The sequence below is a fragment of the Juglans microcarpa x Juglans regia genome, chromosome 4D (genome assembly GCF_004785595.1).
Source record: "Juglans microcarpa x Juglans regia isolate MS1-56 chromosome 4D, Jm3101_v1.0, whole genome shotgun sequence".
In the NCBI taxonomy this organism is placed as follows: Eukaryota; Viridiplantae; Streptophyta; class Magnoliopsida; order Fagales; family Juglandaceae; genus Juglans; species Juglans microcarpa x Juglans regia.
In genome coordinates, this window is record NC_054600.1 from 5,289,361 (window position 1) to 5,312,111 (window position 22,751).

Genomic DNA, 22,751 nt, shown 5'->3' on the forward strand with positions numbered 1-22,751 from the left:
ACATTTTGGATTGAAGGGAGTTGGCCCAATATATTATTCTCCTCCTCTGTAATTAACGGTTGGATTAAATCAGTTAAACTCGGAAGCTCCTCCCTCTGATTATGCGCCAAAAACTTGGAAGTCTTGGGATAAATTGTGCCTTCCGACGACTGTAGGGGCATGGGATTCCGTAATTTGCAGGATATCCAAAAATTTTTGTTTATGAAATTTGCGTGGAAGGTACTAACGGAGGATACTTTATGGTCTCATTTTTTCCGAGCCAAATATGTCAAAGCATGACATATTTCCCATTTACCTCAGGGGAAGGGAACTCGGTTTTGGAGGAAAGTGCACTCTTATATTCCGAAGGTTCTCAACTGGTCCAAGTGGAAAATTTGAGATGAAAATGTGTCATTTTTGTGGGATAAGTGGTTGGAGGATGGTCCTATTGGTGCAACACATGATTGTGTGGAAAGTCCTAATTTGATTGTGAAAGATTACCTAATTGAAAATGCTTGAGATGTGGGCTTCATTACTCAATTGATAGGTAATGAGAAGGTTGTTGAGGGTTTGGAAGTTTTGAGTAAGAGTAGAGGTGGGCAAGATATTTTAGTATGGACAGATAACACAGATGGGAGATTCTCTTCCAAGAGTGCATGGAATTGTGTTAGAGTACGGGCATCCAATGTGAGATGAGCAAATTGGTTGTGACATCCTTGCCTTCCGAAAAATATATCTGTTACTATGTGGAAGGCTCTTAATAGTTCACTAAGTGTGGATGATAAGCTGCGGTCAGTGGGGATCGCTCGTGTCAAAATGTGTTTGTTGTTTGACAGGTGGGTACGAGGACCTTGACCATGTTCTTACGTCTAGCAATTTTGCGAAGGAACTGTGGCAGAGAGCTGCTGCCTAGGTGGGCTAGGTCGTGTATCAGCCTCAACGTGGAGGCGATTAATAGAGATGTGGTTCCTAAAGGCTTCAAAGAGTACGCAAATGGGACAACTAGTTGGGCTTTTACCTGCTGTCATCACTTGGATTCTCTGATTGAGAAGATGCCGAGCTCGAATGGATGGGAGGATGGTTTCCGGACAATAGGTTTGGTTGCAGTTGAAGTATTGGACAGCAAGGATTGGAGAAAAACTCAAATCTTCAAACATGCAGTCAATGAGGGATATAGCCATATAACAAGAGTTTCAGGTTCTTGTAAAGACCCTGAAGTAGAGGCTCTCTTAGTTGGTGTGATGGATTTGTCCAGCTGCAGGAAGAATGAAACTAAATGTAGATAGGGCTTTTAGAGGGAACCCGAGAGCAGCAGGAGCAGGGGCTTAGTGAGGGATTCAAACGGAAACATCAAAGTGACTTTCTTGGTAGTGCTGGGCTTCGGTCCCAACAACTATGTGGAGTTAATGGGTGTATCGCATGGTCTTCGGTTGGTTAATGAGATGGGCATAATTGATATAGATGTTGAGTTAGACTCTTTGCTGGTAGTGCAATGGCTTAAAAAAAAAAATGTGCAAACTGGTACCTTGAGAATTTTTGGGAAGAGGTAATGGTGATTTCACAAGGCCTTAATGTTCACTTCTCTCATATTTTCCGGGAAGGGAATAAATCTGTGGATTATCTGGCAAGGTTGGGGGCAGAAGGTACTAGCAAGTTGTGGGGGTCCAATCGGGAGTTGCCTTCTCTCCTCAAAGGCATCATGCGTCTGGAAAAAAAGGGTGTCCCACCATTGATGGTATAGCCATGGTTTTGCTGTTGGTGTTTTTTTTTTTTTTTTTCTTTTTTTTTTTTTTTTTTTTTTTTTGGAATTGGCTTTGTTGGTGTTTTTGTTTTCGGTATTGGCTTTGCTCGGTGAAAGAGGAACTTGTAATGGTTTTCCCCTACCATGAAGGGGTTCATTTGTAATAAAGCAAATCTCTTATATATGAACGTGTCGACTTTGTAAAATTATGGCCGCGCTATTTGAGGATCACGTTGATCGATCAATTATTTTGACTGCAGGTAAACAGACTGAACATTTTTCATACATTTACAAGCAAGTTTTATCTTCTTTGACATGATCAAACCTGTCTTAGCAGACCAGGGTGGGAATAAGGACGAGAATCCCAGGATTGTAATAATATTGTTGATGGACCGAGTTTTTTTAGAGTTGGAATATACTGATCTAAAGATTTCTTTTTAGGGAATACCATTAAAAAAGTAATAATATAATAAAAGCAATTAGTAATTATAAAAAGTAAAACACAAGAGATAATATAAAATTAATGACACGACAATATCGACCCTTGAATTATTTTTTAGAATAAGATGCCTAACACTCTAATGGAAAGCTTGAGCCACGCAAATTGGATTATATATATCTTAAAAGAACTAATTAATAATATATTCGGAAGCCATTATATATAATCATTATAAAGAATAAGAACTTCTCTATTTCAAACAATACAAAATCTTATACACCACCTACACTAAATTGAGATGAGATGAGATGAATTTAGACGAGTTGAATAAAATATTGTTAGAATATTATTTTTTAATATTATTATATGTGAATTTGAGAAAGTTGTTTGAAATAAAGAATGCATGTTGTATTTGAAACTGTAATGTAGCTTCGAAGGGCCCAATGTAGTCATATTGTCATATTAATTGAAACTACATTGGGGTCCTAGCTCGAAGTCGTTGAAGCTGTAATGAATGGGTGTCGTATTTGAAACTGCAATAAGAAATTAATAAGGTTGTTGTCAAGCCAGTTAAAATTATGGCAACCATTGGATACTAATATTTAAGCTTATCACTACTCTAGTTTGTTTTATAGTTCACGTCGGTTTGTTGCTGACGCCATTGCGTACTGGCGAGAAATCTGCGTAGAAGTCTTTTTAATCTGTTTTTAATTATTCTTATTTCACTATTTATAGAAATATATCGGTATATATAATGTATATATCGGCTAAAACTTGGCACCATGAAGAAAAATATTGAATGTTCAGATGCAACTTCCACGCCACTCCTTCCCGTCTCCCTCCCACCCTGCTCTCTCTCTCTCTCTCTCTCTCTCCACCATCCAAGCTTTAGATTACTCTTTATAGGACATATAACCATGTTATCCATCTTCATCTTCTTTCTACTTCTTCCCTCTGCATACTCAGTACATTTCCAAATCCCTCGCTTTGAATCTAATGCTGACAACATACTGTACTCGGGTGATGCAGTACCTTCTGTTGGAACCATTGAGCTTATCAACAAATACAATTATTTATGCCGAGTCGGTCGGGCCATCTACTTCGAGAGGGTGCCTCTTTGGGACTCGGATACTGGAAAACTCAGTGATTTTAGTACCCACTTTTCCTTCACTATCGACACCCAAGACCGTCCCAATTACGGCCATGGGATAGCATTCTTCTTGGCACCTGTGGGGTTTGAAGTCCCACTAAATTCAGCTGGTGGATTTCTAGGCCTATTCAACACCACAAACAGTGATTCATCTCAAAACCAAATTGTTCTAGTTGAGTTCGACTCATCATACTCGGGCCAAGATTGGGATCCAGAAGTTGAGCATGTGGGGATTAACAACAACTCAATTGCTTCTGCAAAATACACCCCCTGGAATGCTAGCTTTCATAGTGGGGATACAGCTGATGCATGGATCACTTACAATGCTTCGACGAAGAACTTGAGTGTCTCTTGGAAGTATCAAACAACCCCTAATCCTCAAGAGAATACAAGTCTCGTTTATGAAATTGATCTCATGCGGGTTCTTCCAGAGTGGGTCATAGTTGGATTTTCATCTGCTACAGGTCAATATGGAGAGCGGAATATAATTCGATCATGGAATTTAGTTCCAGTTTGGAAATGAAGGAAAGAAATGGAAAAAAGACAAAACCGAAGGGTTTAGTTGTTGGTCTGACAGTTTCAGCTGGTGTTCTAGTAATTGGAGCAGTTATGACATTTGTAATATTGTGGGCATGGAAGAGAAAGAAATTGGAGAAGGAAACGATAGAGACTGTGAATTTAACATCAATTAATGACGACCTTGAAAAAGGAGCAGGACCAAGAAGATTTTCTCACATACATCTTGCTTCAGCTACCCACAATTTTGCAGATGACAGGAAGTTGGGGGAAGGAGGATTTGGCGCTGTCTATAGGGGTTTTTAACTGATTTGGATATAGCAGTTGCTGTAAAGAGAATCTCAAGGGGTTCAAAACAGGGAAGAAAAGAGTACATAACTGAGGTGAAGATCATTAGCCGGCTAAGGCACAGGAATTTGGTTCAACTCATAGGATGGTGCCATGACAAAGGTGAGTTCCTACTTGTCTACGAGTTTATGTCAAATGGTAGCCTTGATGCGCACCTCTTTGGCAAGAGGAGTCCTCTGACTTGGGCAATGAGATACAAGATAGCTTCTGGGCTGGCATCTGCGCTGCTTTACCTCCATGAAGAATGGGAGCAATGTGTCGTACATCGTGACATCAAATCGAGCAATGTCATGCTTGATTCTAGTTTTAATGTGAAGCTTGGAGACTTTGGATTGGCTCGGCTCATGGACCACGAGCTAGGTCCTCAGACAACTGGATTGGCTGGAACATTAGGCTATATGGCTCCAGAATACATAGCTACTGGTAGGGCTAGTAAAGAATCAGACGTATACAGTTATGGTGTGGTTGCATTAGAAATTGCTACAGGAAGAAAGTCAAACGACCCTCCGGAGAAGGATTCAGAAATGGGTTGGTAGAGTGGGTTTGGAATCTTTATGGAAGTGGAAGGCTTCGTACGGCGATTGATAAGAGATTGAATATGGAATTCGAGGAGAAGCAGCTAGAGTATTTAATGATTGTAGGACTGTGGTGTGCTTATCCTGATCGAAGTCTTAGGCCGTCAATAAGGCAAGCAATTCATGTTCTTAATTTCGAGGCTCCAAAACCAGATCTTCCATTGAAGATGCCTGTTCCTCTGTATCATATCCCTACACCGTCAGTTAGCTCCGGCGAACCTTTAATAACTACTAGTCTAGAAGACGGTCGTTGAATGCGTGAACAGCAAACCATCTTTAATTTGTCAACCTATGTATGGGTCGTTGTCTTTGATTTTCTTTTTTTAAAATTGTTTTATGGGGAATTAGAAGTGCTTGCTTATATATATGCGTGCGTGTGTGTGTGTGTATGTATGTATAATAATGGTGATCTTTTGATGCCGGACAGAATGAGCCTAATATTCTGAAAATCTTACCTATTCTCGTGTGTGTGGCACGTGGAGTTAGAGAGCGGATCAACACTATATAGGGCGTTGGAGGCGTTCTGCGATATAAAACAATGTCGTTAAACCTGGATTTTTTTTAACCCCGAGTAATGTACGACAGTGACTAATACCGAATGAGGACTTTACCTTGCAGAACTTAGAACCCAGATCGTGCTATACCACTTCCCACTAGATGCGATGGCAGTACTCACCGAGGTGATGAATCTAGAATTTGAAAGTATGTGGGAATTAGTGAGAGACCCATAAACAGCTGAGAATCAGAGAACTGAAAACAAAAAATTTAGAGGGGCTCTCCTGGAATCAGACTATGCAGAAGAAAAATCACCTTGGAGAGGCTGTCTCTGATAGATTTCAACCGCCACGGCCTAATTCTGTTGCTGCCTAGATGCTAGAGAGAGAGAAGGGGAACCTGTGATTGAAAGAAAATAAGGAGAAGAATTAAAGAAAGATGCAGACCGAGGCAACGGACTTACCAATGTGGTGGAGTGCCGCGGCAGTAAGCAAGCGGAGACGAAAGGTATCCCACGAATGTGCTACTGTGACCACGAATCGGAGATGAGAGGGAAAACAGAGAAGATGTGTGTGTGTGTGTGTGTGTGTGTGTGTGTGTGTGTGAGAGAGAGAGAGAGAGAGAGAGAGAGGAGAGTGAGCTTACTTGTGTGAGGAGTCTCGGCGACACCAATCTGAAAATCCACCAACAATCGCAACACCAAATCACCGGGAATATGGAAGGGCGCGAGAGAGGGAGAAAGGACGAGTCTGCAAGAACTTTGAGAGTGAAGAGAGAGTTTAACTGAAGAGGAGTGAGGAAAACTGAAGGTGCGTGTGGGCGAAAATGGGATTCGGGGAAGAGAAAAATGGGGGAGAGTAACTGGCTCTCATACGTGGAGGAGGAGAAATCGGAACCAAGAAACTGAAGAGCAAGAAAACTCACCATACGGTGCCGTTTTGTCATTTCAGAGGCTGGGCTCTTAGTAGACCTGGGCCTGGGTTTGGGCCTGGGCCTGGGCCTATGTATTACACTATGTGGGTAAATTTTTTTTCAAAATCCTTCCTGCCATCAATTACATGTTGATATAAAATTTTTAGATTTTATTATATTTGTTCGTCTGACTATAATTTTGTTGAGGTATACAAGAATTTCTCTTATGATAACACAGAGATCGATACCTTAGATATTAATTTGTAACACACCTCAAGAACTTGATAAAGATAACACTAATTTGCTCTCTTCAACGGGAGCTCCGCCGAAATAATAAGTGAAAAAATGAGTGAAATAGACAAAGAAGGTTATATAATATTCCAGATTGCCTTACACTCTCTCTCTAGTGTCTTGAGTATATATGGCTCATATGAAGACCCTACGAAAGGCCGAATGACGGCCATGGGCCTTTTAAGTCCAACTAACAACAAATACACATAAGAAATATAAACAACTCGTCTTAACTAACCAACCCTAGCCCATATAAGAAATAAAATAAAACTAAGTAGAAATCATTAATCATCCTAGCCGGAGCCCATAAAAGCCCCCAAGTCCAAACCTCTCTTTATTACCCCAAATCAAAGTCTACGGTGACCTCGACTCATTCCTATAGATCATGTGCTGAAGTGGGACATTTCTCTCTCTCTTTTTAGACGCTCTAAGATACCCAATACTTGAGCTTTACGATGACCAATAAAAAAACAGGTATATAAACTATAAACAGATGTCTTCAAGATTGGTAACCCACACAGTCAAAATCCTAAATTGGTTTAGAAAATCACCGACCAGAGCAACAAATCCCTAGCTTGCATTTCACCCTTGCATAAAATAAGTAAATCAAGTGAAAACAAAAAAGATAGAGTAGTTTATCCTTTTGAAGGCTCCAGTGGAATTTAAATCGGCTCCCCTGTTCATCGATCCAGTAAGGTTATGTTTGGATGTTGAGATGATCTCGATTCTCAAATGTTCTTAGTTTATTAGAAAATAGTAATATTTTGTATCATTGAGATATGTTTAAATGTAAATATGTTGATATATTTATTTGAATATATAAAATATGATGATATGAGTTTAACCTTTTATGGCCGGAAGTTGAAAAAGTAGTAGGTCCTATCAATATATGGTTTGGGATGAGTTGAGCTCAAATAGTTCTCTACATAGATCACTACATTGGGAAAAGTCCCTTGACTTTTCCATTTGCACAAATACAATATGTAGGTCATGTAGTAATGGTAGTAATGCACAAATAATACCAGACTTTGGCCAGAGGTTATCTTGGAAATAATTAGCTATATATGTTTAAGAGCTTTAGGAGTTATACTTTATATTTTAATTAGGTCTAAATAATTGTTTGAAACATATTTTTAAAATAAATCGTGCATCTTGCATGTGCTTCATGAGGTCATGTGTAAAAATCACTTTCACACGAAATCCTGTCAAAAGATTTCCAATCAGTAGTCTGGCCCCGTGATGCCAACTATTCGAGGGATCCCCGCTCTATCGCAGACTACGTACGTACTTAACACAAATGAGTCGTAGAAGTAATTACAAAATTATATATACTTATACGACTGCACATATTTAAATTAAACTTAATATGATCGGAAGGAGGACTCACATTTTAAATATTCTTAAACTTCTGAACAAAGTGACTTCTATTCGAGGTCAGCTCTAGCATATAATGATCATGAGACAGTGTACCAATTTAAACAACATTTTCTTGTGCTATGATCACGCCGGATTCCTTTATTACATTATTAATTATTTTACATATTCGACGCATAAATTGAAATTATCAGGCGATCAATTTATAGCTGTATACTTTGTTTATTTAATATTTCTTGACCCCAATTCGCCGGCGATGGATCAGCGATTCAGCATCGTGAAGTTTGTCTTTCGGAAGAATGTAAAGTACTGGAGATTTATCAATGCCTACGAATATAAAGTACTTGCTGATCTCTTCTTTTGATGTTTGTTTTCCCAAAATATGACCACTACTACCACTTTCTACGATTTTTTCAAGCTAACATTCTTTGCCTTTTTTGTTTTCCCCTCTGCAAATTCAGTTTCTTTCAAGATATCTCGCTTTGAGTCCAATCTCTCCAATATACAGTATCATGGAGATGCTGTACCTTCTGTTGGAGCTGTTGAGATGAACAAAGTCAATTATCTATGTCGTGTTGGCTGGGCCACATATGCGGAGAAGGTGCCACTCTGGGATTCCAAACGGGAAATCTCTCCGACTTCACAACTCGTTTTTCCTTCATTATTGACACCCAAGGCAGTGATAGTTATGGTCATGGGCTTGCATTTTTTCCTTGCACCTGTTGGGTTTGAAATCCCACCAAATTCAGCAGGTGGCTTTCTGGGTCTGTTTAACACCACATCCAGTGATTCAATTCTCAACCAAATTGTTCTGGTTGAGTTCGATTCTTTCGTGAATTCTGAATGGGATCCTCCATTTCAGCATGTGGGTATCAACAATAACTCCATTTCTTCTGCTGTCTACACTCCATGGAATGCTAGCTTACACAGTGCAGATACTATCGATGCATTTATTATCTACAACGCTTCAAGTAAGAATTTGAGCGTCTCTTGGACATTTCAAAGGACTTCCCTTCCTCATGACAATACTAGCCTTTCATACAATATTGATCTCTCAAAGGTTCTTCCTGAGTGGGTCACAATTGGATTTTCAGCTGCTACTGGTTCTTATGTTGAGCGGCATACGGTTTTGTCATGGGAGTTCAGTTCAAGCTTGGATATAAAAGAAACAAATGGAAGGAAGATGAGAAATATAAGATTAATCGTGGGTTTGTCAGTTTCTGGTGTTGTTTTGATAGCTGGGTTTATTATAGGATTTGCAGTACTCTGGAGGCGTAAACAGAAGGCGAAAGAACGAGCAGAAGCAATGAACTTAACATCAATTAATGATGACCTAGAAAGAGGTGCGGGACCGAGGAGGTTCTCTCATAAAGAGCTTGCTTCGGCTACCAACAAATTTGCAAATGAGAGGAAGTTGGGTGAAGGAGGATTTGGTGCCGTTTACAAGGGCTACCTAGCAGATGTAGACATGCCAATCGCGGTGAAGAAAATCTCGAGGGGGTCTAGACAAGGGAAAAAAGAATACATAACAGAGGTAAAGATCTTTAGCAGGCTGAGGCACCGAAATCTAGTACAACTCATAGGATGGTGTCATGACAGTGGTGAGTTCCTACTTGTCTATGAGTTTATGCCCAATGGAAGCCTTGATGCTCACCTCTTTGGCAAGAGGGGCCCTCTCACTTGGGCAGTGAGGTACAAGATTTCTCTAGGGTTGGCCTCTGCGTTGCTCTACCTTCATGAAGAGTGGGAACAATGTGTGGTTCATCGAGATATCAAGTCAAGCAATGTCATGCTAGACTCTAGTTTCAATGTCAAGCTTGGTGACTTTGGGTTGGCTCGACTTATGGATCATGAGCTAGGTCCACAGACAACCGGGCTGGCTGGAACTTAGGATACCTGGCTCCAGAATACATAAGCACGGGTAGAGCTAGCAAAGAGTCAGACGTATATAGCTTTGGGGTGGTCGCCTTGGAAATTGCCACTGGAAGAAGGTCAATTGATCCTATGGATAAGGATTCTCAAATGGGATTGGTAGAGTGGGTTTGGAATCTTTATGGAAGAGGAGATCTTCTGTTAGCTGTGGATGGGAAGTTGCAAAAGGATTTTGACGAAAGCAAATTGAGTGCTTGATGATTGCTGGACTTTGGTGTGCTCACCCTGATAGCAATCTGAGGCCCTCTATAAGACAAGCAATTCAAGTTCTCAAGTTTGAGGCAACAATGCCAAATCTTCCAACACAGATGCCTGTTCCAGTATATCATGTGCCAACACATCTGTTAGCTCTGGTGAACCTTCCATAACTACAAGTCTCCAACACGGTCGCTAAACTTGGTCACCATCTTGCTTCTAAAGTTTCATATTGGCCATTGCCTGTTTCAATGCATGTGATTCATTAGGTATTGCCTATGCTTGGAGGGATGTTCCAAGACTTGTGTTCTTAGTATTATTTGGTATGAAATTGAGACTGGAGACTCAAGGTAAGAGGGATTTGATCTTCTCATTCAGTTTGGTCATTATTCTTTTCGGGTTGGGTTCTATAGTACTTCTATATTTTGTACTGGCTTCATGTGTTACCTCTAAATCACTGCATGTAATTTGTTGGTGCGTGTCAACAAGTTTTGAATGCCAGTACTCTGAATGGGAGGTTTCAAATATATCAATCAGGATTTTTGCGGCGCCTCCAAGTCGCTGCAAAAATTCTTAAATCGCGGATGCAAAAAATGGTCGCAAATACGGTAGACATTGACGGCGATATTTGTTGCCGCAAAAGTCATGTTCTGCCCCAAAAACTGCAGCGGTTTTTCCGTGATTGAATAGAAAAATTAGAGAGAAATCAATATTTTGTTTGAGTTGGTGATTAATCACAAAAAGTTTCGATCCATTACCTTGAGCATATAGCTTAAGCTCATGTTCTTCATCAGTGAGGATATTTGGGGCCAATAAAAAAGAAAATAAAGACATTTGATGCCATCTTATTGAAATTTTGGATTAATATCATATTTTTATAGTATGATAAATAGATTTTTCTTTTTTGAGTAATGCTACTCATAATCTTTTTTCCTATTATTCTCTCATCATCCCATGATTTGGTATTAAATGATTGGAGATAATTGATTATGTTTTCACTTATAGACCTTTAATTTAATGTCACATCAAGAGATGTTGAGAGGATGATAATAAATAGATTTTTCCTTTTTATAATTGGTGATCTTTAATATTGTTCTTAGCTGTATATAACACATCTCTCACCCTCTATAGTGTTAAATAATATCATATGAATTAAACATTAAAAAAGAATAAGAAATGAGTCGTAATTGGATAAATATGATCATATTCTTTTTCAGACATTAATCATGTATATATAGGGTCAAGGTTCATGATCAGAACACACATTTCTCACTAGTATCTCTCAAAAGTCAACTAATCAGGGTACTAATTAATTATACTAAAAAGTAAGAGAGTCTTAGGAAAGAAGGAAGATTATGATAAATTATCTTAATGTGTCTAACCTGCGAAGAAGGCTCCGGCAGTCTTGGAGTTTTTAGCAATGCAATAATATATGTTGGACTTATTTGGATTAGCTAGCTTGGCAAATATGTTATATATATATATATATATATATATATATATATATTATTCATGGCCTGTTTTCTTCTATTATATATAATGTTTTGATCTTGATTAATTAGCTTAGACGTGCCTTCAAGGAGATAACTACTGCAATTATATATATTATTTGGCAGTTCTATTTATAATTAAAAAACCCTAACGAACTTATAATTAAGGTGCGATTTAGATAGTGAGTTCAGATGATATGAGTTGAGATGAAATTAAGTTGAAAATTAAATAAAATATTCTTAGAATATTATTTTTTAATATTATTATTGTTTTGAGATTTGAAAAAATTAAATTATTTTTTATATTTTATGTAAAATCTAAAAATTTGTAATGATAAGATAAAATATTTTCACTATCAGCCCAAAGTTGTGGTATAGGATGAGAGATTGGTCCAAAGTCCTTACAATAATTATTAGCATGTGGGGCGATTTTCAGATCAGCTTGAGGGCATCTAATTAATTACTGGATGGATTTGGTGGGATTGCTATTTCATGTTAATATATATAATGTTCCATCAAGATGAGCACTAATAATAATTTTTATTGGAGGGGTCGAAGTATAACTAAGAAAATATACTAAAATCCAATATTAAATTAATTTTTAATATACATTAATATTAAAGTATATCTTGTAATTTTGGTTTGGTGTCTAGAATTTTTTTGAGGCTTGGGTTTATGTCTTTCTTGAAAATTTGTAATACCCAGATTTTTTGTTGTAATCATAATTTTTTTTTGCTATAAGTGAGGGTTATTAATAAATTAAGTTACCATTCTCTTTCTTAAAAAAAATAGTATTGATATATTGAGTATATACAAATGGACCTGAATGTTCATTTTGATTATCTTTCAATTCGTCCACTTATCAAAATGGAATGGGTGTAGTTTCACTTAAAAAAATGAAAATTTATTACAAGTTATTTGTAATAAGAATAATTATTTATGATGAAAATAGATTCATTTTAATATGAAATAACATTTTCATAAGAAATAATTTGTTACAAATAAATAATTACATAAATTTTTCCTGCAAAATTTTTCCAAAAAGTCTTAATTGATTGGAAACTCACGTGGACAATAGTTAATATTATAAATCTAATTTGTCTTTAATACAGTTCTAATTACTTGACTTTTAATAGGCTGACCAATGGCACTACAAGAAAACTGCTTATTTACGACCAGTTAATTCCAGCGAAATAATTATTTGTAATTAAAATTAGTTGTGAATAGTCCTTTTAGTCGCAATAAATTAATCACAAAAGTCCGTTTTTCTTATAGTGTAGATTTGGTCTAGGAAGGCCCCAAAGTTTTTCTTGGCGAACAATAAATTAAGCTTTAGGCCCTTGCCCACTTAAGCTAGCTAATTCGTGAAACTGATTTGGGTTCAATAAAAAGTACTTGCATGAACTTAATTATTAGAAAAATATTTTATTCACGATTGATTCTATAAAACTAAATTAAGATATGAAATGAATTGAGATGAGATGAATTGAAAATAAAAGTTGAAAGTTGAATAAAATATTATTTTTTAATATTATTATTATTTTAAAATTTTAAAAAGTTGAATTATTTATTATATTTTATATGATAATTAGATGTGAAAGTTGAGTTTTAAAGAAGTGTTTCAAACCCTTTTCGGCCTATGTAAAAAAAAAAAAAAACTTAAAATTATAATTTATTTAATATTTGTTTACATGACCATTCAAAATCTTTTAAACTTAAATCATCTCATTTATCGTCATTTAATAGAATAGTATATTACGTGCGGTTTAATAGAAGCAAAGTTCCTCCTTCAAATCTTATAGATTAATTTACGACTAACCAAAAGATCAACGCTATTTTTACAAAATCAATGATCAATGCTTATGCCTATGGTGGATTGGTTTCAGTCAGTACTTGTTTATGCCCATTGATCTGGTCCCAATTTTCAAATCTAGATTCAGACCTTGTTTGGATAGTAAAATGAAATGAATGAGATATGAATAGTAATGATCAAATAATTTGTAAATAGTAGTGAAACCGTTTGAATTAAGATGTTTATGAGGGTTTTGGGAAATGAGAAAAAAAAGGTTAAACACAAACATTATAAAATTAAAATATTGTTAAAATATAATTTTTTGACATAGTTTTTGGTTTGAGATTTGAATATATTGAATTATTTTTTGTGTTTTGTTTGAAAGTTTTGGAAAGTAGTAATAATTAGATTGAAAAATAAAAATTTGAAATTGAAAACTATTTATGTTTGTAACTTTTGGATATTAAGATAAGATGGAGTTATCTTGATATCAAAATCAGGCCTAGCCAATGCCAGTGCTCAGTAAAATATGAAGAAATATTTGTGGGTAAATTCGCTAGCATTGGATTAGCAATAATAACTTCATCTCAGTTTTTATCTATAGTCATTCTTTAAATATGAAGTAAACTGTAGCCCAGTCATTTTTTTTTTTAATGAATATTTCTCACCAAACCCACTTCTACTCTCTCTCCACTTTGTTTCTTTCCCACGCATTTCTCCTCTCTCTTTCCCCACTTCAGTTTCTTTCCCACGCATCAGAAATTTCACATTTCCGTTTGATTCCCCCTCATCGTTCACATTTCTTCTTCCTCACACATTTCTTCTTTAAAAAATTGCCGTCTGATTTTCTCTTGATCCAGCTCGTCCCATCGCCCGCCCAGCTCCTCCTTGGCATTGCTCACACTGATACCCCTTCTCACAGGTGAGTTTTCTCTTACTGTCTTTCTCTTAATGTTTCATATTTTTGGGTGAATTAAAGAAGGGTCGTGGTCGTGTTCTTGGTTGAACTAGAGATGGAGATTTTGGGATTTGGGAGGATATTCTAATATTTTTGGGGATAGGGTTCTGGATCATATGAATTTTATAATCTTGTATGGTTTTATTGTTCTTTTTATTTTTTTGATATATTTATAGCAAGTATTTGAGCAGATTGCGTGTTGCCTCACTTGCAATTTGTTTTTGGTTGTGTAAATTTCAGTTTTTTTGTCGATGTAAAGTCACTTTTGTGGGTATATGACTATATTCCATGTTTGTGTCATTTTAAGAGGATGATGGTTTTAGTCCTATGAAGAAGTCTCACACTGTCTCTCTCTCTTTGGAGGTTGGATTGATCAAAAGGTGATTTTGTATTTTTTGGGGATGGGTTCTGGATTATATAAATTTATGCTTGTGATTTGTTTTAAATGAGTAGTTAATTTGTGTCTGCTTTGGTTTTTGCTGAAAATTAAGAAAGGGAAAGACATAATACATTTTTTGTTTTAATAGCTTTCTTATGACCAAGAGCTCTTTAGAAGAATATTCTTTTGTAAACATGTTGATATTCAAATGAGCCTAAGATTGTGAAAATTAAAAACGGAATATGTATATACATAGTATTCTATGATGGTGATATTAGTACTCTATTGAGACACTTTGTTTTCTGTAGTATTTCGGTCAAGTGCCAACATTATTCCACATTTCCTATTACTTCTGCAATTGTGAAACGGACTTATTTAACCATTGAGCTTGTGAATTTCCAATGTAATGTGAGCAAACTATCATGTGCCCTCTTTTAGAATATGCATATAAAAACATTTATCTATGTATAATTATCTACATATGTGTATTCATGTATGTTATATGATTAAATATATTATAATTATATTTTTATGTGTAGTGAAAACTGTAGAGTTGCTCGAGTTACGAAAGGTTAGGAATTATATTATTTTCTAATTCAACTGTTTCTTTTTTCAACAATCAATTTTTTCTAGTGGTTATTTTCTCCTTTTTTTTCTTTTGTCCTTTTAATTATCTTGCTATGCATATGAAGAAAGAGAGTCAGCGAGTATCACTACAACCGAATGTGTGTTTTGTGACAGAGAAAACTGTCATAAAAAAATGACAAACCGTCACTAAACATATTTGGTGACGGTTTGAAACCGTCACCATGACCGTCACCTAAAGTGTGTCACAGTAAACATTTGGTGACGGTTTACTGTTCAACCGTCACAAAAAATATTTTTAGTGACGGTTGGAAGTGTTCCGTTCGGTATAACGTTCGAACGTTCCTTTTTTTGTGACGGTTACGAACTGTCACAGAAAATCACGTTCGGACGTAAAATCAAACGTTCGGACGTTATACCCGACCGATTGGCGTTCAAATGAGAGAAGTTGACGTTCGTTGGATATCGTGTTCGAACCTATAAAATTTACGTTCGAATGTTAATGCGTCCGAACGTTAATTACATTAAACGTTCGAATATTTGTTCGAACGTAAACGTAAATGTTTACGTTCGAATGTTACGTTCGAACGTTTGTTACAGTGTGAACCAACGTTCGAATGATTTTTATTTACATTCGAACGTACAGATCAGAAATACTAATTTCATAAAATTTAAAAACATAATACCAATTGTATCATATTACATACCCAATTAACAAGTAACAATGTCTTATAAAAGTACAAAATTAGATATTAAAACTAGTCAGAAATATTGATAAAATTTATTTCTTCTTTTTCCCTCGCCCACGGGGATTCTGTTGCAACGACATAACACGTTCCATTTGCACCATCATCTCCAGTTGCACTTGCTCTTGCACTTCATTGCGTATTCTTTCCTCCTGGTCTCTCTGTTGGTCCTGCAAACGCATCTCTAAATGAGACTGTCGTTCTAAGAGAGACTCTAACTCTTGTTGTCTCGACCTCATATACTCATTCTCACGCCGTGCAGCTTCTAAATCTGCCGTAAGATTATTAATTTGTGAAGCCGATGAGGTTGAGGAGGATTAACATTTATGCTTGATAGATCGTCACAAACCTCTTGCCATACTAGACTGCGGCCCGAGCACTTGCGTGAATATGTCTATGTCACTAGGAGAGGATTCCTCAGAAGCTGACTGCATCTCCAATATTTTGTTCTGCAATTTAAAAGGTAATGATCGTAAATAATTAGTAACGTATTAAAAGAAATAGAAATAAGAAATAAACTATTAAATATTATATAAATAATTTATTTAACAAAATTAACACTGCTTACATAATTATTTGCAGCGACAGGATCCATCCACTCACTATGCTCATTAGTGTGAGCAGCAGCATAGACATGAATGAGGGAAAAGTTTTCAGGATCATCACGTTTCTAACAAAACGAGAATATTAGCAATTTTAAAAAGATAATATTAGTACTTATCAGAAATAATATCAGGAATATAAATGAATTCTATAATTTTTTAATTACCATTTTTCAGCAAGACGGTGGAATGACCTTGAACCGGCACGATGGTGGACAGTCAGAATGAATCTATTCTGTGCATTTGTAGAACTCAAGTGCTACAAAATATATTAAAAATGTTAATTGTAATATGTATACATATAATATATAAAACGAATATGAATGTAAATAATTAAAAGATATAAATGTAAAATACCTGATAATCTGGAGATGCGAAAAGATCACAACACTTTCTCCAATCATCTAACTTCATCTGCTGAAAAGGAGACTGCGCAGCCTCTTCCAACTTCTCAAACTTTTTGAAGTGGTCATGACACGTCCTTTGTGACGTCGGAATAGTGTAGCCATCAACTCATTCACGGTTCTCAATCCTCGCTACGGCCAAAGTCGAGGTAGAATTCATCCTAATAAGGGAATAAGGTAAAAAATATAATATATTAATCTATGTGAAAAAAATATACTGAAAAGTAAACTCACCAGCACACGACTTCGAATGTGCTCCTTAATCTCATTCGGAACATCTTGCCATGAGCGCACATAAAATGGAGCATCAGCTCGAACTACTGTGCCAATATAGGAGGAAAGCGCTGCTGCACTATCATCCACTCCTCCAGTGTAATTATCAGGAATTGTGATCTTCAGTTTACCATGCCTTCTATTTTTTTCAAGAGAGATTCCACGTGTATAGCCACGACCGCGACATGCAGATGCATCAACTACACGATAATAGATATACTATAATTATAATTATATAGTTATTGAGAAAAAAGTATTAACTATATATATAATTATCAACGACAATATTTCCTTACTGGTAGGTGTCGACTGGCTGTTGTTTTCTTCTGTGTTAGCTTGATCTTCAGGAACGGATTCCTCGAGTGAGAAGTCCTCAATGGGTTCAGGACTTGGACTTGAAGGAGGCACATTTCTTCATTGTCGTTTTGGCGGCATTCTTGAAAATAATTAATTATATCAAAGAAAATTAATTAGAAGAAATTATGAAAATTCAAGATATTTTATAGTCACCTATATGAATAAAATATTTAGTACTTTTATTTTTCAGATGAATTTTCCATGCTTGTTTCAGAATCTCCATCAATAACATCTTCATCATCATCATGCACCTCTTCTTCATCATCTTTATCCACCTCCTGCCCGGATTTTGATTCGTCTTCATCTTCTGACTCGTCTTCTTCTTCTTCCTCCTCACTGACTTGAATTGAATGATCATTTAATACAGACGGGTCGAGATGTACGGGTGGGACATCATCTCTATACAAGGGGAGCAACTCGAGTGCACCGAGGTCAACAAACAAGTTAATACCCTCTCCATCTTCCTGGTATGCCTCAACAATCGGAGTGTCATCTTCATCTCCACTATTCTCGTAATCTGCACCCGTTCCTGCTTCATATATATTTCGAGGAACAAATTTTTGTATGACTCGCCAAGTTATCTCCCCACTATCTTCATCAGCACTTTTCATTGGATCAATCAAGTAATAGACTTGGGTAGCTTGACGAGCCAATACGAATAGATCATCTTCGTACCATTTAGATGCAGTATTAACACTCGTAAAGTGATTATCCCTATGTATCGAAACCCGACCACCGCCTAGATCCCACCAATCACATTTAAAGACATATGTTACAGACTACCCAGATATTTCAATCCGATAATATCACGTATGACACCATAATAGTCAATATCATCTGTTCCATGACCCCCCTCGACCAACACACCACAATTTTGAGTCTTTCTATTACGTTCACGGTCCAAAGTATGGAATCTATAACCTCGAACCGTGCATGCAGTATATCGAAGTGCTCTATTTGAGGGACCACGGGCCAATGCATACAATTCAGAAGAAATTGATCCGGGATCACGAGCACGTTGTTCCAAAATCTATAAATTGAAATAGTATATATTTATTATTTCATTATCCAGAGTTAAAAATTTCACAATATAACATATATATAATTTTAGTTCATACACGTTCTTCAAACCATCCGGGAAATTCTTCCTCGTGTCTTGCCTCTATATTTTCTACGCCTTCCGTCCTAAGTTTGTCCATGTGGTCACTGTTATAACATGTTGCAAAAGAAGTATATTTTGAGGACAAGAATTCTAATTAATTTAAAGAAAACTATAATTATTCAAAGAAATGAAATGACATACCTAAGATAGTCATCAATCTCTCGGCAGTTATTTAGCACATACCACCGAACTTTACCGAACTTTCCATCAATTAAATCGTAACCTGTTTGTGCACCCAAGGGTCGTACATTCTGGGAAAACACTGATAGCTCATGAGGAGGCGGAGTAGCAAGATCAGCATTTCGCTCTTGACGATTAAATCGTGTCTCAACACCACGAAGATATAGAGAGCAAAATGTTAACCATTCATCGTATATATAGGCCTCTGCTATTGAACCCTTAGCTTTGGCTTTCCCAACAGTGCACTTCAATCGACCCAAATATCTTTCAACTGGATACATCCAACGGAACTGCACCGGTCCACCCAGAAGTACCTCTCGCGGTAAATGTATTGCTAAATGGACCATGACATCAAAAAATGATGGTGGAAAGATCTGCTCGAATTTACATAGTATAGTAGCAATGTTTTCTTCCAATTTCGACAACACATCTCGATTTACTACCCGAGCGCACAAATCCTTGAAAAACATACATAGTTCAGATATGGCCACACGTACATTAGATGTAAGCTTCCCACGAATTCCCACAGGTAATAACTTCTGCAAAAATACGTGACAATCATGACTTTTCAATCCATTGATTTTCCAATCATCAGGACTCACGCATCTACCAATATTTGAAGCATAACCATCTGGCAACTTCACACCTTGCAAACATTTGCATAAATCCATCCTCTCCTCCCTCGTCATTGTAAAACATGCATGCGGCATGACCACCCTGTTGCCTTCCACCCGTAAATGTAGATTATGTTTAATTCTTATTCTCTCAAGATCTTTCCTCGTCTTGATCGTGTCTTTCGTCTTTTTGTTAATACTCATCAATGTACCCAGTATATTATCACAAATATTCTTCTCTATGTGCATTACATCCAAACTATGTCGCAACTTGCATGACGACCAATACAGCAAGTCAAAAAAAATACTACGCTTTGTCCAATTCAATTCTGGTACGGCTCGTTTTCTCTTGTTCTTTCCCCGACCTTTGCCAAAATTGTTCGCTCTAATATGTTGCAGTTGTTCCACTATCTCTTCTCCAGACAACTCTTTTGGTGCAATCCTATCCTCTACTCTCCCATCAAACTTGGCACATTCTCTTCTCCATGCATGATTTGCTGGTAAATAACGTCGATGACCTATGAAACACAACTTCTGAGAAAATTTTAGCCACTCACTAGCAGTTTCTTTATTACACGTCGGACACGCTAACTTCCCTTTCGTACTCCAGCCGGAAAGATTCCCATACGCCGGAAAATCATTTATGGTCCACATTACCGCAGCATGCATCTGAAAGATGTCGACTTAGATGCATCATAAGTTCTAACCCCTGTTTCCCATAACTCTTTCAGCTCTTCAATCAACGGCTGCATGAATACGTCAATATCATTCCCAGGTGATCTAGGGTCAGGGATGAGTAAAGTTAACAAAAAGTTTGGCGCCTTCATGCACCTCCATGGTGGAAGATTGTACGGAATCAATACCACGGGCCAAGTGCTATAACTTGTACTCATATTCCCAAAAGGGTTGAATCCATCGGTTGTGAGTCCCAGGCGCACGTTCCGAGCTTCTAACCCGAACTCTGGATACTGATTATCGAAAGACTGCCACGCAAGTGAATCAGCTGGATGCCTCATATACCCGTCATTCTTAACTCTTTTCTCCCCGTGATAGGGTTATGCTATCCCCGGTGGCCAAACCAGACAATATCATATGGTGAAACTTCTCCTTTTTCAATCTCGGAGCCCCGAGTGTGCACACAGGAAAGAACACGTAAAAAGACCACTTTGTTTCCAAAGTGGGTGCACTCATATCATATCATATCATGGTGGTACTAACCATATCACGTGAACCAGTATCATCATATCAGAACTATATTCAGAATCAAATCCAGAACAGATAAGTATGCCAAAAGTTTATCGTATCCATATCATATTAAAACACATGCGAAACATATTCATATCCTTTCCATTTGATCAAAAACATATCCAAATCATTTCATATCACATGTATAAAAAAAAAGTATCACAATGATATCATATTCGCTCTTTTGCATATTTCAGAAACATGTCAAATATTTCTTATGTCTACACAATGCATGTTAGAAAAATATTCTCACTTTTCCGTACAGATCTCATGAGTGATACAAATAAACGACCGAGGTTGATTTTTCTCAAGTTTTCATTTCATCACAAAATATGCAAAGTTTTCAGAAGATCAACCACAGTCTCAATAATTCGTATAAAACCTAGCATAGGAATCCCGCTTATCTGGAATTCTTAGCTTTTCCAGAATTTTCCTCACAAATTTCAAGTCGACTATAAATCGTCACCTATAAAATAATCACGTAATTTCCATAAGTTTCTAATCAATCACATATTTCGATATTTAAGCCTAAACTTCTAAAATAACCCATTTTAATTCCTCAAAACTTAAAACCTTCATAATTCCAAAATATATCACCACTTTCTAAAATCATCAATATCCACCGTAACCAACTTCAAACTCAAAACACCAATATTTAAACCGAAACAGCCAACAAATCTCATAGCATAAATCAAATCACACCAACAACTCCATCATCCAATCCAACCGACCCCCGAACTCCTCGGACTCAGTCCGGCATGTCCAACCAGATCACAATAATATGAGTTAGTGTAAAAATATATTTAAATCACGATAGTTCTTTGGAACAATACTTACAATGCCAATAATATAATTTTTGAAAGATCACGGAGGTGCTAGAAGTGGCGGCACAGCAACAGAACAGTGCAAAATGCACTATGGCCGTGAGTCTCAAAAACCCACTTTTGAACGGAGACAAACCAAGATCCAAAATTGATAGGATAGGGCTTAGGGATGTCGGTGAAGCTAGTGGTGGTGGTGATTTGCTGTGGGTGGCGGCGTAGAGGGAGGTTTTAGACCAAAAATGTCCAAAATGAAAATGGAGTTAGATGTACTTTACCGGTGACGGATTGGAGCCAAGGATGGGTGCTTTGGGTTGCTAGGAGGTCGAGGATGAAGTGGTGAAGAGTTGGTGGCCGGAGGTGGCGCGACGACGGCGCTGGAGCTCAAGATGCGCCGCGGCTTTGAAGAGTTCGTGGTGGCTAACGACGGCGCGAGGGAGGCTGAAACTGGAGGGGGTGGTCGCCGGAGGGAGGGGAAGCTGGAGAGGTGGGTGGTGCCGACCACGGCAGCGTGGCAGCGGCTAGGCTGGAAGAAGAGAGAAATGGGCGAGAAGAGAGGGGAGAGAGACCGCGCGGGGAGAAAAGAAAGAAAAAAAGAAAAGAAAAAGAAAAAGAAAAGAAAAGGAAAAAAAGAAAAATAAAGGGAAAAATGAGGTCAAATCCCCACATCTTGGGTCACAACAATGATCCAACGAAAATGATTTCAAAACAGCAAGTAAAATAAAATAATTCAAACGTAGTGATTAAAATGAAAATAAATAATTAAAGCCAACAAGTTAATTTAATATGAAAAGAAATTTAAATGCATAATAATAATTATTATTAAGAAAACATGTCAAATTTAATTTTCACAAATTAAAAATCATAAAATAAACCCACTAAAATCTGAAAATTTTAAAACAAGAGAATCAATTTTTAAATTAATAACAAATAATCCTTCAATTAAAAATACACTAAAAATACAGGGTGTTACATCATTGCACGGTTTACGTCCATATTCCATTTTCATGCAGTCCCTCCATCCGTTTTCTCTAGGTTTTTATCTCTTTACTATATATATCTTATTATATGCTAAGTATCCTCAACCCTAGGATTAGTGCCGCTCCTCCTACTCTTCTCAGAATATCAAACTGAGACCTCCACTCCAGTCACCTCACCACCTTCAAGTAGCCATAACCCAGCCACTGCAACTCCAC

The 22,751-nt window shown here is 37.0% G+C and overlaps 1 protein-coding gene and 1 pseudogene across 1 annotated transcript; both read left to right on the top strand.

Moving 5' to 3' along the window:
* Positions 1-2,971: 2,971 nt before the first annotated feature.
* On the top strand, positions 2,972-5,292 carry LOC121261347 (annotated as a pseudogene).
* A 2,910-nt stretch (positions 5,293-8,202) lies between these two features.
* Positions 8,203-10,146, top strand: LOC121260071 (L-type lectin-domain containing receptor kinase IX.1-like). Its single transcript, XM_041161926.1, is given in 6 exon segments — positions 8,203-8,437; positions 8,440-8,525; positions 8,527-9,706; positions 9,709-9,930; positions 9,933-10,088; positions 10,091-10,146. Coding segments are annotated over 6 exon segments (1,935 nt in total).
* Positions 10,147-22,751: the final 12,605 nt, after the last annotated feature.